Below are 18,161 nucleotides of genomic sequence, written 5' to 3' on the forward strand. Positions count from 1 at the left end.
GGCGCACTGGCTTGAGTGTGTCAAGAACTGCAACGCTGCTGCGTTTTTCAATTTCAACAGTTTCCTGTGTGTATCAGAATGCTGTTTTCAACAATCTACCGCACCTGCCATTTCTGAATGCTCGGTTATGAAAGCCAAGTGACATTTACCCCTGATGTTTGACCTGTTGCACCCTCTACAACAACTGTGATTATTATTTGCCCTTGCTGGTCATCTATTAGAAAAATCTGTCCTTAATGGCCATGTACTTATAAATCTCCACCCCGCACAGTCAGAGCCGGGCTCCTCTCTTGGTTTCTTCCTAGGTTCCTGCCTTTCCAGGGAGTTTTTCCTAGCCACTGTGCTTCTACATCTGCATTGCTTGCTGTTGGGAATTTTAGGATGGGTTTCTATATAGCACTTTGTGACATCTGCTGCATTTGATTGAATGGTCCACCACCCAAAGGACATCCAGCCAACTTGACACAACTGTGGGAAGCATTGGACTCAATATGGGCCAGCATCCCTATGGAATGCTTTCGACACCTTGTAGAGGCCATGCCCTAACAAATTGAGGCCAGTCTGAGGGCAAAAGGGTGTGCAACTCAATATTAGCAAGGTGTTCCTAATGTTTGTACCCTGTGTATATTCACTGTAGAGGTCGACCGATTAATCAGAATGGCCGATTTTAATGTTTTCATAACAATCGGAAATCTGTGTTTTTGGGCGCCGATTTGCCGAATGTATTTATTTTTAATACCTTTATTTAACTAGGCAAGTCAGTTAAGAACACATTCTTATTTTCAATGATGGCCTAGGAACGGTGGGTTAACTGCCTTGTTCAGGGGCAGAACGACAGATTTTCACCTTGTCAGCTCGGGGGATCCAATCTTGCAACCTTACAGTTAACTAGTCCAACGCAATAACGACCCGCCTCTCTCTCGTTGCACTCCACAAGGAGACTGCCTGTTACGCAAATGCAGTAAGCCAAGAAAAGTTGCTGGCTAGCATTAAACTTATCTTTATAAAAAAACAATCAATCGTAATCACTAGTTAACTACACATGGTTTATGATATTACTAGATATTATCTAGCGTGTCCTGCGTCGCATATAATCTGACTGAGCTTTTTTTTTTTTTTTACTAGGCAAGTCAGTTAAAAACAAATTCTTATTTTCAATGACTGCCTAGGAACAGTGGGTTAACTGCCTGTTCAGGGGCAGAACGACAGATTTGTACCTTGTCTGCGCGGGGATTTGAACGTGCAACCTTTCGGTTACAAGTCCAACACTCTAACCACTGCGCTCCCTAAGTATCTGACTGAGCGGTGGTAGGCAGAAGCATGCGCGTAAACATTCATTCAAACAGCACTTTCGTGCGTTTTGCCAGCAGCTCCTCGTTGTGTTCTGTTTGTGACTTCAAGCCTATCAACTCACGAGATGAGGCTGGTGTAACCGAAGTAAAATGGCTAGCCAGTTAGCGTGCGCTAATAGCGTTTCAAACGTCACTCGCTCCGAGCCTTCTAGTAGTTGTACCCCTTGCTCTGCATGGGTAACGCTGCTTCGATGGTGGCTGTTGTTGTTGTGTTGCTGGTTCGAGCCCATAGAGGTGCGAGGAGAGGGACGGAAGCTATACTGTTACACTAGCAATACTAAAGTGCCTATAAGAACATCCAATAGTCAAAGGTTAATGAAATACAAATGGTATAGAGGAAAATAGTCCTATAATTCCTATAATATCTACAACCTAAAACTTCTTACCTGGGAATATTGAAGACTCATGTTAAAATGAACCAACCGCTTTCATATGTTCTCATGTTCTGAGCAAGGAACTGAAACCTTAGCTTTCCTACATAGCACATATTGTACTAATACTTTTTTCTCCAACACTTTTGTTTTTGCATTATTTAAACCAAATTGAACATGTTTCATTATTTACTTGAGGCTAAATTGATTTTATTGATGTATTATATTAAGTTACAATAATACTGAATGAACACTTATTTTAATTGTCATTATTACAAATACATCGTTAGGAATCGGCCGACTAATCGGTATCGGCTTTTTTTGGTCCTCCAATAATCGGTATCGGCGTTGAAAAATCATTATCGGTCGACCTCTAATTCACTGTTACTGTTGGATGGACTCAGTACTGAGCACTGGGCTATGTTTGAACCTCAGACTAACACCAAGCCAACTTCTGCAGAACTAGATAACTTTCTGTGAATTGTGTGTAAAGACGGACACCTTTCCTATGACTGATAGATCTGTGAATAACTGGATGAAAGGGTGGCCTTAATGACTATGTAGTAGCCTATTTTGTGTTTATCGTAAATGCGCTCCCAAGTGGCGCAGCGGTCTATGGCACTGCATCTCAGTGCTAGAGCCGTCACTACAGACCCTGGTTCGATTCCAGGCTGTATCACATCCGGCCGTGATTGAGAGTTCCATAGGGAGGCGCACAATTGGCCCAGCGTCCGGGTTAGGGTTTTTGCCGGGGTAGGCCGTCATTGTAAATAAGAATTTGTTCTTATTTGTGTGTAAGGCTCTAGTGTGTGTCTCTGTTTGGTATTAATCCCTGCACCCTGCTGGCAGGATTAAGACATTCTTCAACAGTGGCCACCCTCTCCCTCCCTTTATCCCACCCTTCCTCTCAGGTATCCCAGCCATCCTCTCTCCCTCCTTTCCTCCCAGGTAGTATGTGTAAAAGAGGGAACTTGCATAAATCACCCCAGCTCAGCACACAGCCTGTACACAGCGGGGATCAGATTTCTGTCGTATGCGACTGTGTGGAATGTAAGATGTGGGACGGGTCGAGTTGTGTGAAGTGTTTGGTTTTTTTGGTCTGTTTTTGAGTTGTGTTTAGGATGTGTTTGAGATCTGTGTGTATATGATGTCTTGGATATGTGGATGAGTGTTCCATTCTTCCCCCAGAAGTACTGAGACGGCAACACTCAATCCCCTGTATGTGTGAAGGTTTTGTCTGCTGCACATAGTATGCCAACTAGGATGCTCATCCACATCCTTGTCGTGTTATGGTTTGGTTTGCATTAAAATTAATATAGAAACTAGGATCTCTATGGTTAATGTTCTGGATTTCAACAAGAATGAAACCCTCACTAGGCCCTGTCTTATGAAATAAACGATGCTCTCATAGCTTTAGGCCTACTTTAGGGACTTGTTGTTCAGAAGTCCTCAAAGGGAGAATGTGCAATCCTCTCCCCTGGAACGTCAAGTCCATATTCACACACTCTAGCTCCCTGAGGCAAGCCTGCGCTTGTGTGTGTATGTGGGGTTTACTAAATCATTTTCTCAGCCAAAACTTTTACGCAAATGACCAGAAGCTGTTTTTTTTGTTGTCTAACTCTAGGCCATTTTACTGACAGTTACTGTAGATGGATCACCATAAAAGACAACCTTTAGGCCTTTACGGTGTCTTCCGTGACAAGCAAGGCATGTGTCCATGTGCATTCTGTACATCCAAGTACTGAAGTTGTATAACAAGAGAAAGTATATTTCTTTGATTTCAAGCTATAGTTTGGTGTAGTTCAGACTAGAGGTCGACCGATTAATCGGAATGGCTGATTTAATCAGGGCCGATTTGTCAAGTTTTCATAACAATCGGAAAACGGTAGTTTTGGACGCCGATTAAAAAATAATAAAATTAAAATAAATGTAACACCTTTATTTAACTTGGCAAGTCAGTTAAGAACACATTCTTATTTTCAATGATGGCCTAGGAACGGTGGGTTAACTGCCTTGTTCAGGGGCAGAACGACAGCTCTTTACCTTGTCAGCTCGGGGATTCAATCTTGCAACCTTACAGTTAACTAGTCCAACGCTCTAACCACCTGCCTCAGATTGCACTCCACGAGGAGCCTGCCTGTTACGCGAATACAGTAAGCCAAGGTTAGTTGCTAGCTACCATTAAACTTATCTTTAAAAACAATCAATCATAATCACTAGTTCACTACACATGTTTTATGATATTACTAGTTTATCTAGCGTTGCATATAATCGATACGGTGCCTATTCGCTAAAAAGGACTGTCCAGAAATCCAGGTTAGCAGGAAATATTACCCAGGTGAAATTGTGTCACTTCTCTTGCGTTCATTTCAGAGTCAGGGTATATGCAACAGTTTGGGCCGCCTAATTTGCCAGAATTGTACGTAATTATGACCTAACATTGAAGGTTGTACAATGTAACAGGAATATTTAGACTTATGGATGCCACCCGTTAGATAAAATACGGAACGGTTCCGTATTTCACTGGAATAAGAAACTTGTTTTCGAGATGATAGTTTCCGGATTCGACCATATTAATGACCTTAGGCTCGTATTTCTGTGTGTTATTATGTTTAAGTCTATGATTTGATAGAGCAGACTGACTGGGTGCTGGTAGGCAGATGCAAGCTCGTAAGCATTAATTCAAACAGTACTTTTGTGCGTTTTGCCAACAGCTCTTTGCTGTGCTTCAAGCATTGCGCTGTTTATGACTTCAAGCCCATCAACTCCCGAGATTAGGCTGGTGTAACCGATGTGAAATGACTAGCTAGTTAGTGGGGTGCGCGCTAATAGCGTTTCAAACATTGCTCGCTCTGAGACTTGGAGTAATTGTTCCCCTCGCTCTGCATGGGTAACGCTGCTTCGAGGGTGGCTGTTGTCGATGTGTTCCTGGTTCGAGCCCAGGTAGGGGCGAGGAGAGGGATGGAAGCTATACTGTTACACTGGCAATACTAGAGTGCGTATAAGAACATCCAATAGTCAAAGGTATATGAAATACAAATAGTATAGAGAGAGTCCTATAATAACTACAACCTAAAACTTCTTACCTGGGAATATTGAAGACTCATGTTAAAAGGAACCACCAGCTTTCATATATTCTCATGTTCTGAGCAAGGAACTTAAACGTTAGCTTTCTTACATGGTACATATTGCACTTTTACTTCTCCAACACTTTATTTTTGCATTATTTAAACCAAATTGAACATGTTTTATTATTTATTTGAGGCTAAATTGATTTTATTGATGTATTATATCAAGTTCAAATAAGTATTAATTCAGTATTGTTGTAATTGTCATTATTACAAATACATTTTTTTTAAATCGGCTGATTAATCGGTATCGGCTCTTTTTTTTGGTCCTCCAATAATCGGTAGCAGTGTTGATAAATCATAATCGGTCGACCTCTAGTTCAGACCCCAATGTTTCAGCAGCACTGAACAGATATCAGCCTGTGATGAGCTTGTCTCTGGTGCAAAATGGCTGCCATGGCATCACCCAGTTGCTTGCTGCACACAGATAATGGATATGTTGTGTTTCTTTGCCCCATACAATCGAAAGTGCTTGGAGCATCTGGAAAAGCGCTAATTAAGTTGATGGATATCTTCTACCTCAGAATCAAAACATCTAAAGGTTCTTACAGCTCTTATTTCAGAGGTGTAGCTTTGCGTCAGGGAGAAGCCACCCCACCAGGCACTAGCTTATAGTTTCTGAGTATATAAATATGAGGAAGTGATCTGTTGAATCTGTGCTTTGGGTCTGATGGTGTGTTTGTGCTGTCTTTGATAGAATGGGTGGTCATTTTATCTTGTTTTGCCATGGTGGCATGAGTAGAAAAAGCCCAATATCTCCAGTAATGGTTGTCGTAAGGTGTGTTGGGCACAGGGCAGGTACATGTCTGACTTAGTGTAGACAAGTCAAGGACTCTGGATGGATAGTCTACAGCAGTGTTTCCCAAACCTCTCCTCAACTGATGTAACTAATGGGAGGCTTGATGATTAGGTGACCATTTGAATCAGCTGTGCTAGTTCTGGAATACATCAAATACCGGCTGAGGGTATTCGAGGAGGTTTGGTTAACAGGTCTACAGTCTCTGATTAGATGTTTCTAAAATTATTTTCATGAGGGCATTAACAAAACAAGTACATGTTATTATCCATCTGCCTGTCAATTCACTTACCCACTCCTTAGTTTTTTGCTTACAGTCAATAGGTATTTTGTGTGGCTAAAGCTATTTTTGGGGGGACTGACACACAACAGTTCTAATTTCTGGAGCACTAATAAAATGAGCAAATGCTCTAAAATAGAGACATGGTGCAAGGAGCATTTCAAGTGAATTTGGTTAGTATCTGACTCATCTATGGTTTGAGGGGCCATTGTCCCTGGCACATATACAAAACGTGCTGGAAGCGTTCTGAATGCATTTGTTCACTTGTTGTATTTGGGTATTCTTAAATGGTTTGAGTAAATCTTGTGTGGGGCTGTGCTCATAGTAACCGCCAGGGGGCGGTATGTTGACGTGCAGAACTTGGATACAATTCGGATATGTTCAGTTTTTGGATCCACAACGATCTTGAAAGGTTCTTTTCTACTGTGTGAATGATTGATTCGTTTTTGTTCATAATATACACTTTCATCGCGTTTAGTCATTTTGGTAGTTGTAAATGTACCAAATACATAATTTTTCATTTGTCCATTTCTCGTGTATAATTCCTGGTATTCGGACATTTCTTGGTAGCCTGAATCTCGACAAGTAAACATGTCCCTTCTTTGTGTCTTTTGAAGTACTGTAGTGTTCCTCACCAGCTCATCCGGTTTTTCCCAGTTTCGGCAGAGGGTGCATCCTCTAAATAATTTATGAAAATTAAATCAGCTGGGCCCGCAGGTAGGGGCGTTTTCTACATAGATTATGCAAATATTAGTATCCCTCCACCAATCGGGTGCATCGGAGCGCTGTTTTTCTTAGATGCATTATGCAAATGTCCCCGGGCTGCAGATTTTCAGCCGAGCGGAGATGAGCTGACCTTGGAGATTCTTTGTGCTGCAGCGGTAGATAGATGTTCAGGCTTCCCGGGATACGAGGCTTTTCTGAAGGGACATAAAGTGCCTGCTAACGCCTCTCCCAACCACGGAACTAGAGAATGTGATTTGTGATACACGATAATCGTCGAGAGGAGTTTTTCGTTGCATAAAGCTTGGTTTATATCTGTGATATAGCATGAATAGTCCGTACTATACAACAGTGGCGATGGATCTCGGTGTTTGCCAGTTAAGGAATTTTTCTATCTCGTTTTTATCTTCGTTACTGAGCACGGATAGTTCACCTGTCAGGCTCGACAATAGGTAAATATATTTTACGATGACATTGTGCTGCAAGGAGGATGCCTATTGCTGGCAGCTAATATTATTTCTGTATTCCGAAAGAAGCGCTGCTTTATACACTGATCATACAACACTATGTATTATAGAGAACCTGATTATTAAAATAAAAGTATAGCCAAATGCCTTTGTTTGACGTTAATGCTGAGGCTGCCATTTTGATTGGGCTCAGTGAGAGAAAATGCACTTGTCGTGATTGGGGCATTACTAGGATGGTTTTGCTTATTGCTGGCCCAGGAAATGCTGTAGCTAATCCCCTTAGTTGATTTACATTGAAGACAGTAAAATAACATTTAGTTGATTTACATTGATGACAGTAATAGAACATGTACGGCTTCTTTGTGGCATTTGAGAGGAATAGTCTGCGGTCTATTCAATACACCCTGAACACTTGGCTCTAGAATGGTCTTCAGTCGAAGTGATGTCACCTGTATAAGGATATTTATACTGTATTTCATTGTATTGAAATGACTGGTGTTAGATCTGCAACATCGACAGTAGTTGCTTTCATTCATTCTTACCGATGCAGTGTACTAAGACTTTTCTTTTCATTCTTTCAGTTCGTCAGGAGCCAGTGTGGTGGCCATAGACAACAAAATTGAACAGGCTATGGTAAGTTTATGCAATCTAAAACTCGCTTTATCTGCACACTATACTACACAAATCACATGCGAATATAACTTATTTCGAAGAATACATTCGGAGAAAGGTCAGTTAAAATAAAAGGTTGCTTCAGTTAGCGCAATGAATGGATTACATAACCACGTAACCAGCGAGAACTGGGAAGTCATGCAACATACAGCCTTTTGCTGATTCTTTCTAAACGCTACTACTGGATTTGAAAAACCTCGAATCACCTTCGATTTGCACGTTACTTTGTAACCCGTTTAATTTGGCGCTGTTACATATATCGAGAATAGCTTGATGCTCTGGCAACAATGTTGCAGCATATGGTGTTATTATGCGCCTTGACGTCAATGTCATATTTAGTTTGCCAAAGTGTATTTATGGGGGCCTAGACGTTAGCCAAGTTTGTCATCACGCAAAGTCGTATCCAGATTACCATGGTAGCACATGGGCCATATGTACATTTATGTCATGTGTACTATCCACTTCTGTAAAACACTGTTTCGATTTCTACCTGAAGCTACCATTTATTTCAATATACACGTTGACACAGGGTGAACGAGATGAGCGTGCGTGCAGGATTTTATTTTCATTTCCTCAGCATTCTAGTGTTTTATTGTCTCTGGATCCCTTCCCGCTAAGGATGTTCTCTCACTCGCGCCATACTGTGCTTGCCTTTGTTGCTAGGCAAACGGAAAATATTTGACGCCTGGATATAAGATATAAATATCTCAGGCTCTGATTGGCTAAAACGTGTATGTGGGCCGGCCATTTTGTCTGTTTGGTGACGTTGAGTCCTGTCCAGGCTTTAGAGGAAGGGGAGATTTAGACCCTGGGAATATGTGTCCCATAATCTACAGAATCTTTGTCTTGATTTAATCCATATGCTCAAACAGGTTATGTGTTTAAGATCAGACCCACTTCTTATATTAAAACAAACAGAAGCTAGCTACAATAATTAACATGTATTACATAGTAATAGTAATTCCCACAAAGAGCCGTAGTAATGCTATGCATACATTATTATGATTGCATCAAGACTATAATGTTGAGTTCATTTTATTTTTACAGGGACAGTGCACATTAATCAACGTTTCAGTAAAAGTGCCGGTTTTTGCCAGCCGGCTAATTTTCAACCGCAGTCACTGCGGTTTATTTATGGTCATTTAAAAAAAAAACAGAACAAATTTAAAATTGTTTTGTATGTAATTTCAAATCAAACTTGATTTGTCAAATGCGTGCTGAATAGAACATGTGTAGACCTTGCTGGGAAATGCTTCCTTACAAGCCCTTAACCAACAATGCAGTTCAAGAAAAAGGTTAAACAAATATTTACCAAATTAACTAAAGTAAAAAATAAACTAAAAAGTAACACCATAAAAAAACTATAGAGGCTGTATACAGGGGATACCGATACCGAGTCAATGTGTGGGGGGTACAGGTTAGTCGAGGTCTTTTGTAGGTAGGGGTGAAATGACTATGCAAAACACTGTCTTTGTCTTCTTTCATATGATATTTTTTATTGTCATGTTTAAAAAACTAGACACTAAAGTCTGTTCTGTTTGTTCATCTCTCTGTCCCTTTAGGACCTGGTGAAGAGCCACCTGATGTACGCAGTGAGGGAGGAGGTGGAGGTTCTGAAGGAGCAGATCAAGGAGCTGATTGAGAGGAACTCGCAGCTTGAGCAGGAGAACAGCCTTCTGAAGACCCTGGCCAGCCCAGAGCAGATGGCTCAGTTCCAGGCCCAGACCCAGACCGGCTCCCCTCCCACCTCCACACAGCCTCCAGCCCAGGCACCAACCCTACCCCCGACTCAACCATCACACAACTCTGGACCCTCTGCGTAGCATCACCTGATACCCCCGGAGAGGGGTCGATGAGGAAGTCTATCAACCAACCAGGGCCTGACTGACTTGACAGTCCTCAGACAGACTCCTGTTCTAACGCTGCAGAACAACCAGGCCTTCATTGCACGGGGCTACGCTGTTAAGACAAGAATTTGCACATATTTAACTTTGAGAGCGGCGACAGGTGTTGTCATCGTTTCAAGACTATTAAAAACACTATCAAAGACAATCTGCCTAGGAGAGGAGGGAAAGGGGATGTTATAGGAGAATGAACATTGCCAAAAAATTCATGGACTTGGGAGAGAGAGAACAAGATTGTCTGACTAAGAAAAACAAAACCGACAAGAAAGTAGACATGACTTAGTTACTGTGCCCGTGTCAATGAATTTCAAGTCATGTAGACTTCAGTGGTAACGATGATGGAGGGAGATAATAACGGCCATGCTTTGTTGAATCCTGATAATGTAAATAAATACAGCGGTTCTCTTCTGCTTGCGTGCTACAGAGAGACAGACCGAGAATGGAGCACCTCTCATGGTGACAAAGTGAAAAATCAGAGGGTTGTCATGGTGTGATAGTCCCCATCTGGCATTTGGCGAGTGAGGGGGAGGAGACCTGAAGGGAGAACATGACAACATTTCCATGGACGTCATCATTTAAACTGTGGGATTGAATGGAGTATAGTAGCCTGTACTTGCTTATTAAAAGAGATGATGATTATGACGTTCTTATTTTAATTTGAACCCCTCAGCCTTGCGCCCTGTTAAACCTCATTGCGGCTTCTCTTATGTAAAGGAGCACATGGGCTGAGATGTTTGGCTAAGCTGCATTTTCAAAAAGGAGTTGATGGGCTTTCTACATTGTGTATATTTCTGTATATTTAGTGTAAGTACTGTGTAATATAGTGACATAAGGAGAGAAGACAGATGCTATTTAGGTGAAGTACAAATGGTGAGTGATCTAGGCCTAGTAATGGGCTGGTCTGAAGATATGTGCTGTCTTTTTAATGCTGTAATTCAGGACAATAGAGCTGTGGAGGTTATTTAACTGACAAATATCCAGTATCCATATCTTCGGCTGCAACATTAACGCCTACTGTAAACCATCTTTCACTTGAAATTATTTGAAGTAAATTTATTTTGTTTTCTTTTTTTGACGGTAAAGTACTTCCGGATGATCAGCTCTTAAACATAACAAACACGTTACTCTGAATATCAGAAAGATGAACTGAAATGGATTTTTAGCATTCTATGTATAAGTTGTATGCTCATGTTCCGCATGTTTCCTCAAACCAGATGAGGTATTGTAAACATACTTAACACAATTGCACTTGACAGTTTCACTTCACAACTTTCAATAAAATGTTAAAGGAATAATCAACTTGTTCATGCCTCTTCATGTTTACTTTAGTCTTCATTTACTTCTGTAGTTTAAATAATTAACCTTAACCTGTAGGCCATTTAACACCAACTTCTTACTTAGTGCTGACCTGCCAAGTGAACAAAAGTTGAGGTGTTGTGGATGAACTGGTGGTCCTCCTTGGCCTAGTGGTTGTATGGATACCACATGTTTATGTAAATAACAAACCAGCACCTGGTCCCTGATTGACATTTTTTCTCTCCCCTGCGGTCCAATGGTAGTCTCCTCCACCTTTTTTCTAGTCACGTAGGCTATTGGCATGCAGCAAGTTCAGCTGGCTGCATCTCTACTTGTAGGATTGTAGGCATGTTATAGCAGCACTGCTGGATGAGCTTTGACACATTGCCATGGCTAGGTTATGTTATGTCCTGTGAGTTAGGGAAAACATGTTTATATGGGATAGGAAATGCGCACACACAGAGGGATCTGTGTAGGAAATGGACATGCAGTGTTTGCGTTCTCCATCTCCCAGAGACAGGGGCGGGGCGGCAGGTAGCCTAGTGGTTAGTGTTGGACTAGTAACCAGAAGGTTGCAAGTTCAAACCCCCAAGCTGACAAGGTACAAATCTGTCGTTCTGCCCCTGAACAGGCAGATAACCCACTGTTCCTCGGCCGTCATTGAAAATAATAATTTGTTCTTATTAACTGACTTGCCAAATAAAATAAAAAAGAGGAAATGCCAGGCCGAGCATTGACCTCATGGTGTTCAGCAGACAGACCTTTGCAGTGTGTTACTGTTGTAACAATCAGACCTGTGTGCCTGCTGATTTCTTATAGCAGAGTGTAAAACTAACCTTAGTTTAGTGTCTAGGGCCACATCATCCTACTGTACACTGAAAAGAGAACATGTGAAACAGCAACAGAGCACTGCCTGTATACTGCAAGCTGTAGGTTAAGCTTTTCCTCTGCTTTTCACCAGGGTCGGCCTTAGTTAACAGCTGCATAGATTACATGGTCCACAAATACTCCAATTGAACAGGAACAGCACCTTGCTCTGGCCCATTACTTCAAGTGAACAAACAGCGATTGTATAACTCCACAACTCACGACACTGGATAAATGTGTGAACAGCATTCCATTCAAATGACGATAAGCTGCCATCTGCCTTGAAGAAGGATGATTTCGGGAGACATAAATTTGAGAGGCTGAGTAACAAGATGTAACCCTGGTGTCATACAGGTATGTTGGAGAAAGGACATGACATAACCCTGGTGTCATACAGGTATGTTGGAGAAAGGACATGACATAACCCTGGTGTCATACAGGTATGTTGGAGAAAGGACATGACATAACCCTGGTGTCATACAGGTATGTTGGAGAAAGGACATGACATAACCCTGGTGTCATACAGGTATGTTGGAGAAAGGACATGACATAACCCTGGTGTCATACAGGTATGTTGGAGAAAGGACATGACATAACCCTGGTGTCATACAGGTATGTTGGAGAAAGGACATGACATAACCCTGGTGTCATACAGGTATGTTGGAGAAAGGACATGACAGAATCCTGGTAAATAGTTGTGACGGTTTAGCACCTGGAATTTAAACATTAAGACACCCCATGAAGCCGTGGTTCTTTAGTGCTAAGTTATATAACACGCACATATGCATGTACACACACACACACCAGGAAGCCCCAAATGAACCACACTATTAGCAAGCTGAATCTGCACAACATGCGCTGGGATAGAAGCAGCCAAAGTGGAACTGAAAGCAGACAAACAGACATGTCCCAAATGTCACATTTATTTGAAAAAGGTTCTCACAACACAGATATACACTCACCGGCCCGTTTATTAAGTACTTCCATCTAGTACTGGGTCGGAACCCCGTTCCATCTCATCCAAAAGATGCTCTATTGGGTTGAGGTCTGGGGACTGCGCAGGCCAATCAAGTAAACTGAACTCGCTGTCATGTTCCAGACAATGTTTTTCCACTCCTCAATTGTTCAGTGTTGGTGATGGCGTGTCCACTGGAGACGTTTCTTAATGTTTTTAGCTGATAGCAGTGGAACCCAGTTTGGTCGTCTGCTGCAGTAGCCCATCCGTGACAAGGATCGAGGCGTTGTGTGTTCTGAGATGCCGTTCTGCACACCACTGTTATACTGTACCATTATTTGTCTGTTTGTGGCCTGCCTGTTAGCTTGCACAATTTGTGCCATTCTCCTACAACCTCCCTCATCAACTAGCTGTTTTCACCAACACTGACTGGATGTTTCTTGTTTGTCGCACCATTCTCGGTAAACCCTAGACGCTGTCATGCATGAAAAGCCCAGGAGGTCGGCCATTTGAAATACTGGATCCGGCGCGCCTGGCACCGACGATCATACCTCGCTTAAAGTCGCTTAGGTCAATTGTTTTGCTCATTCTAACGTTCAATTGAACAGTAACTGAATGTCTAGATTCCTGTCTGCCTGCTTTATACAGCAAGCCATGGTCACTGTCAATAGGAGCGATCCATTTTTGTGAACAAGGTGGTGTACCTAATAAACTGTCCGGTGAGTGTATATAGAAACACAGCAGTATTGCACAGCAGCCAGTCACATCATTGACTGCACACACATACACATTCACTCACAGTCTCACACTCACACATATGAGCAGGTGTAAAACACTCTGTACGAGATTGAGCCAGCCATTGGTTGTGGTTTAGACTGTCAGTAGAAAAGCTCTCATCTCCACAGCCTGGAACTCTGTAAACATGTGATCGAGAAAATCGAGGGGGGAAGGGGGGTGGTCCACTCATCTCTCAGGCCTTCCCTGATGGACACAGAGCTGTCCGGACCTCCAGGCCTCCTGGAGGTGTTAGGGAGGTACGTAGTGTGGCGAGCAGCCTCAGGTCTGATGTGCGGGTGTGGGGAGAGAGGGGAGAGTCTGTGGGACCTCTGGATCACATTCCCATCCTGATGCTCTGGATGATCTGAAAGATGGCTTAGAGAGAAAGTGGCTGTTGTTACACAAGACAACATCCAGTTAAGCAAAATAATTGAGCAGAAAACTGAAGTGAAACTAAAATTGGTTTAGTTCTGTGGTTAACCAATGTTCCCTAGGTGAGTAATATCAAGGCTAATGTGAAACAGAATATTGAACACTGGATGTTTGCACCTTACCAGATCCACAGACGACGAAGACGAACAGAGCCAGGAGCCACGGCCCCACGGGGTACTTCTCTTCCTGAGGTCGCTGAGAGGGAGTGGGGAGAGAAAACAACAACAATGTTCAACCACTGAGACATACTGTACAAGTCAAATGTCATCTTAATGTCACTATTTATGTCATGACTTAGGACCTCTTTGGAAACTACATGATCCTTCTGAATGAAACAGTTGTTATCGGTGTTCTTCCGTTAGTTAACTATTTTAGTTTTAGAGATTATCATTTTAGGACCTGATAGGGCCTGAAACCCCAGTGAGCAAGTTTAGTGTAACAATGGCCAGGAAACCTCCACTGTAGAAGGAGGAAGTCTTGAGAGGCATCCTCCTCTGGCTGGCCACATACACCGGGCATAAGGTCGGATGTAAGGTCAGAGTTAGTATGACGGTCAAGGTCAGACAGTCGTTGTTCAAGGGTGGTCAAAACTGTGCAGAATATGCGACTACTGGACATCGCCCGGTGGAGGAAGACTAAGCAGGTTGAACAAACATCCGTTGGATGAAGTTTCATACAGTGTTATGACCTTTAGGCCGACATCAACAACATGCTGAATAGGACACATTTCAAACCATGTTAGTCCAGGCTCAGTCTGACTGTTTCAAACCATGTTAGTCCAGGCTCAGTCTGACTGTTTCAAACCATGTTAGTCCAGGCTCAGTCTGACTGTTTTAAACCATGTTAGTCCAGGCTCAGTCTGACTGTTTTAAACCATGTTAGTCCAGGCTCAGTCTGACTGTTTCAAACCATGTTAGTCCAGGCTCAGTCTGACTGTTTCAAACCATGTTAGTCCAGGCTCAGTCTGACTGTTTCAAACCATGTTAGTCCAGGCTCAGTCTGACTGTTTCAAACCATGTTAGTCCAGGCTCAGTCTGACTGTTTTAAACCATGTTAGTCCAGGCTCAGTCTGACTGTTTTAAACCATGTTAGTCCAGGCTCAGTCTGACTGTTTCAAACCATGTTAGTCCAGGCTCAGTCTGACTGTTTCAAACCATGTTAGTCCAGGCTCAGTCTGACTGTTTTAAACCATGTTAGTCCAGGCTCAGTCTGACTGTTTTAAACCATGTTAGTCCAGGCTCAGTCTGACTGTTTCAAACCATGTTAGTCCAGGCTCAGTCTGACTGTTTCAAACCATGTTAGTCCAGGCTCAGTCTGACTGTTTCAAACCATGTTAGTCCAGGCTCAGTCTGACTGTTTTAAACCATGTTAGTCCAGGCTCAGTCTGACTGTTTCAAACCATGTTAGTCCAGGCTCAGTCTGACTGTTTCAAACCATGTTAGTCCAGGCTCAGTCTGACTGTTTCAAACCATGTTAGTCCAGGCTCAGTCTGACTGTTTCAAACCATGTTAGTCCAGGCTCAGTCTGACTGTTTCAAACCATGTTAGTCCAGGCTCAGTCTGACTGTTTCAAACCATGTTAGTCCAGGCTCAGTCTGACTGTTTCAAACCATGTTAGTCCAGGCTCAGTCTGACTGTTTTAAACCATGTTAGTCCAGGCTCAGTCTGACTGTTTTAAACCTTGTCCTCATCACGGTGTGGCTGTTTTGTACCCAGTTACACCAGAATAGACTGGATCTAATAATAAACTGAGTTCTGCGGAGTTAGCATATAGCCCCTCAGACTCCGCTATGAACACATCTAGTTCTTATGGAAAACAGGAGTGGAAACCAAACCACTGATGTAAAAACACATGATATACAATATGTCTCTGGAAACGCTCAGCCTGCCTGGCTGTCTAGACCAGCAGCACGAGAATCACCATCATAAAGCATCACAACCACAAGATGTGGTCTGGTGTGGGTGATGTCATAATACAGTTGGATAGCACCCATGTGCTTTCTGATTGTGGTACGGTATTATTGTGGATGACACAATAGCTATCTAGAATGTACAGCGCAAACCCCAAGTATTCCTTTATTCCAATACAAACAATGAAAACAATCTCTATTCCACAGTGAGCTATTCCATTCAGTGTCACCTTGCACAATGCAGTCATGTTGAAGACATGTAAAGATTTCTGGTATAGTTTCATAATTCAAGGTTGTCCGAAGAAAAAACAACATCTTAAGGAACACCAAGAGAACAAGTCAGCCTGCCATGAAAAGCAATCTGTTAGACTTTGGATAAATTGGGAATACTATAACAAATACTATAACATTATATTCAGCAGTTACGATAATTTAATAAATTATGAACACCTCCCATTTCCCTAAGGCTATTACAGCACAATTATACAAGGGTTTAATGTACACTATTTAAACTAATACAGGCCAGTGTAACCAATCCCCATGAGGAAGTGAATCCTACATTCCAGAGTTACATAATTATCAGTATCACTACCTGTCCTATAATATCTGTGTATGTGTTTTTGTTTAACTATCCTTGTGGGTACCAGAAGTCCTCAAAAGAATAGTAAAACAAGGAAGGAAAATTCAGACAAGTGGGGACATTTTGCCTGTCCCCACAAGGAAAAATGCTATTTTAGGCTTAGGGGTTAAGGTTAGGGGTTATGGTTAGGTTTAGGGCTAAGGTTAGAGTTAGGGTTAGATTTAGGGTTAGGGAAAACCGGATTTTGGGTGGGAATTCTATGGTCCCTGCAAGCATTGCAATACAAAACTGTGCGTGTATTTGTGACCCGGTCAGGATACAGATGGACCATAGAGTTCATCAACAACCTCAAGCCTTCTATATGGACTGTTCAACCAGATGATGACACCATCCTTATCGACAATCTCGATCTTTATCTACGTGGCATTGATCTCTCATTAATTATTGATTGGGAGAATACCGGGCTGTAAACCCTGTGGCAAACCGCCGATTCAAGATAATCGACCATTATATAACATACAGCCATCAGTATTGATAAACCACCCAACCAACGGCCCATGTATTACAATGAATGGAGAAGGGCTTGAAAACTCATTAATTGCGGCTTGTATGTGTCGTGTGATTGATCCGAATGGTTTGAAATGAATCATATTAGATAGGCTAAAACATGCGTTTTTTTTAAACAATAACATCAGATAGGCCTACCCAATCAATAACTTATCATAATGAAATGGATGGGTCACATTATTGAAATCATGCTATTCTCAGTGATGATTAACTGAATCGGTGTCATCATGCTTGCATCTTCTTTCGTCTGATGATGAACACACACAGCATGAAGAAAAGCTTCGCCTCACCAGGGTCTTTGCAACGTTGCCTCTCTGCGTGATGTTTTTGCTGTGCTTTTCGTTTGCCATACGGATCCTTTGTTTTGCTACCATTTTCTGAGAATGTTATATTGATGTAAAATTGTTATATGCCGGCGTAATTTCGATGCAGGGATGATGAAGCCGCGAGACCCCCACTGCTCTCTGCACCTGCTGACGTGCGCGCGGACGGAAGTGCTCTTCCATGAAGCGTGGCGCGCGCGATCCGCTACAGAGCATTTTTTTCTGCCTCACCTCTCAATCCAACCAGCCATTAGCAGTGAGTCAAACTATTTATTCTTCAACATGGAATGCATGAATAGTTCTCTCATTTGCCGTAGTAACACACGTTATAAACAGTAGCATAACCCTCAGTTGTCCCCAGTACTCAATCAGTAGGCTAAAGTTCTTCTACCTTTCTCAACAGAAGCTGTTGCCAGGGTCTTGTCTGTGTGCTGGACATGCCTGGAATGTCTGGAGAAACAGCATGTGTTAATCTGACAAGTACCTTGCATTCAGGACATTGAGTGTGGTGGCCTAGAAAATGGTGCAAAAGTAGGTTAGAAACATTTGAGTGACCTGTTTTTTATTTATTTTAAAGACAAAAGTATAAATTAGAATTACAACAGCTTACACCACTCATAACTATCCGCTTCTGGGGTTTCTAATCCTCACAAAATTATATATCTTCAAATGTGATTAGCTTAAGTAGAGAACGAGAGGAGAGAGATAATAAGAATAAGATGAGAGAGGAGAAGACAACAGCAGTGCTGCACTTGGACCCAT

The 18,161-nt window shown here is 42.2% G+C and overlaps 2 protein-coding genes across 5 annotated transcripts in view; one reads left to right on the forward strand and one right to left on the reverse strand.

The window, feature by feature from the left end:
* Positions 1–10,988, forward strand: part of LOC135519211 (TSC22 domain family protein 1-like) — a 69,635-nt gene extending 58,647 nt beyond the window's left edge. For 3 of the 4 annotated variants that reach the window (XM_064944310.1, XM_064944311.1, XM_064944316.1), the window contains 2 exons: positions 7,699–7,750; positions 9,352–10,988. In XM_064944310.1, the coding sequence (XP_064800382.1) occupies positions 7,699–7,750; positions 9,352–9,612 (313 nt within the window). In that variant the 3' untranslated portion in view covers positions 9,613–10,988. Of the gene's footprint in view, positions 1–6,736; positions 7,103–7,698; positions 7,751–9,351 lie in introns of those variants that run through there. The other variant, XM_064944315.1, reaches the window with a different exon arrangement.
* A 1,772-nt stretch (positions 10,989–12,760) lies between these two features.
* On the reverse strand, positions 12,761–17,623 carry serp2 (stress-associated endoplasmic reticulum protein family member 2). The gene is made up of 3 exons (XM_064947072.1): positions 17,367–17,623; positions 14,143–14,215; positions 12,761–13,963 (listed from the first exon to the last, which is right to left on the reverse strand). The coding sequence occupies exons 1-3, from the start codon at positions 17,448–17,450 to the stop codon at positions 13,923–13,925; spliced, it is 198 nt and encodes a 65-aa protein (XP_064803144.1). The 5' UTR covers positions 17,451–17,623; the 3' UTR covers positions 12,761–13,922.
* Positions 17,624–18,161: the final 538 nt, after the last annotated feature.

This window comes from Oncorhynchus masou, chromosome 29 (assembly GCF_036934945.1).
Source record: "Oncorhynchus masou masou isolate Uvic2021 chromosome 29, UVic_Omas_1.1, whole genome shotgun sequence".
Taxonomy (NCBI): Eukaryota; Metazoa; Chordata; class Actinopteri; order Salmoniformes; family Salmonidae; genus Oncorhynchus; species Oncorhynchus masou.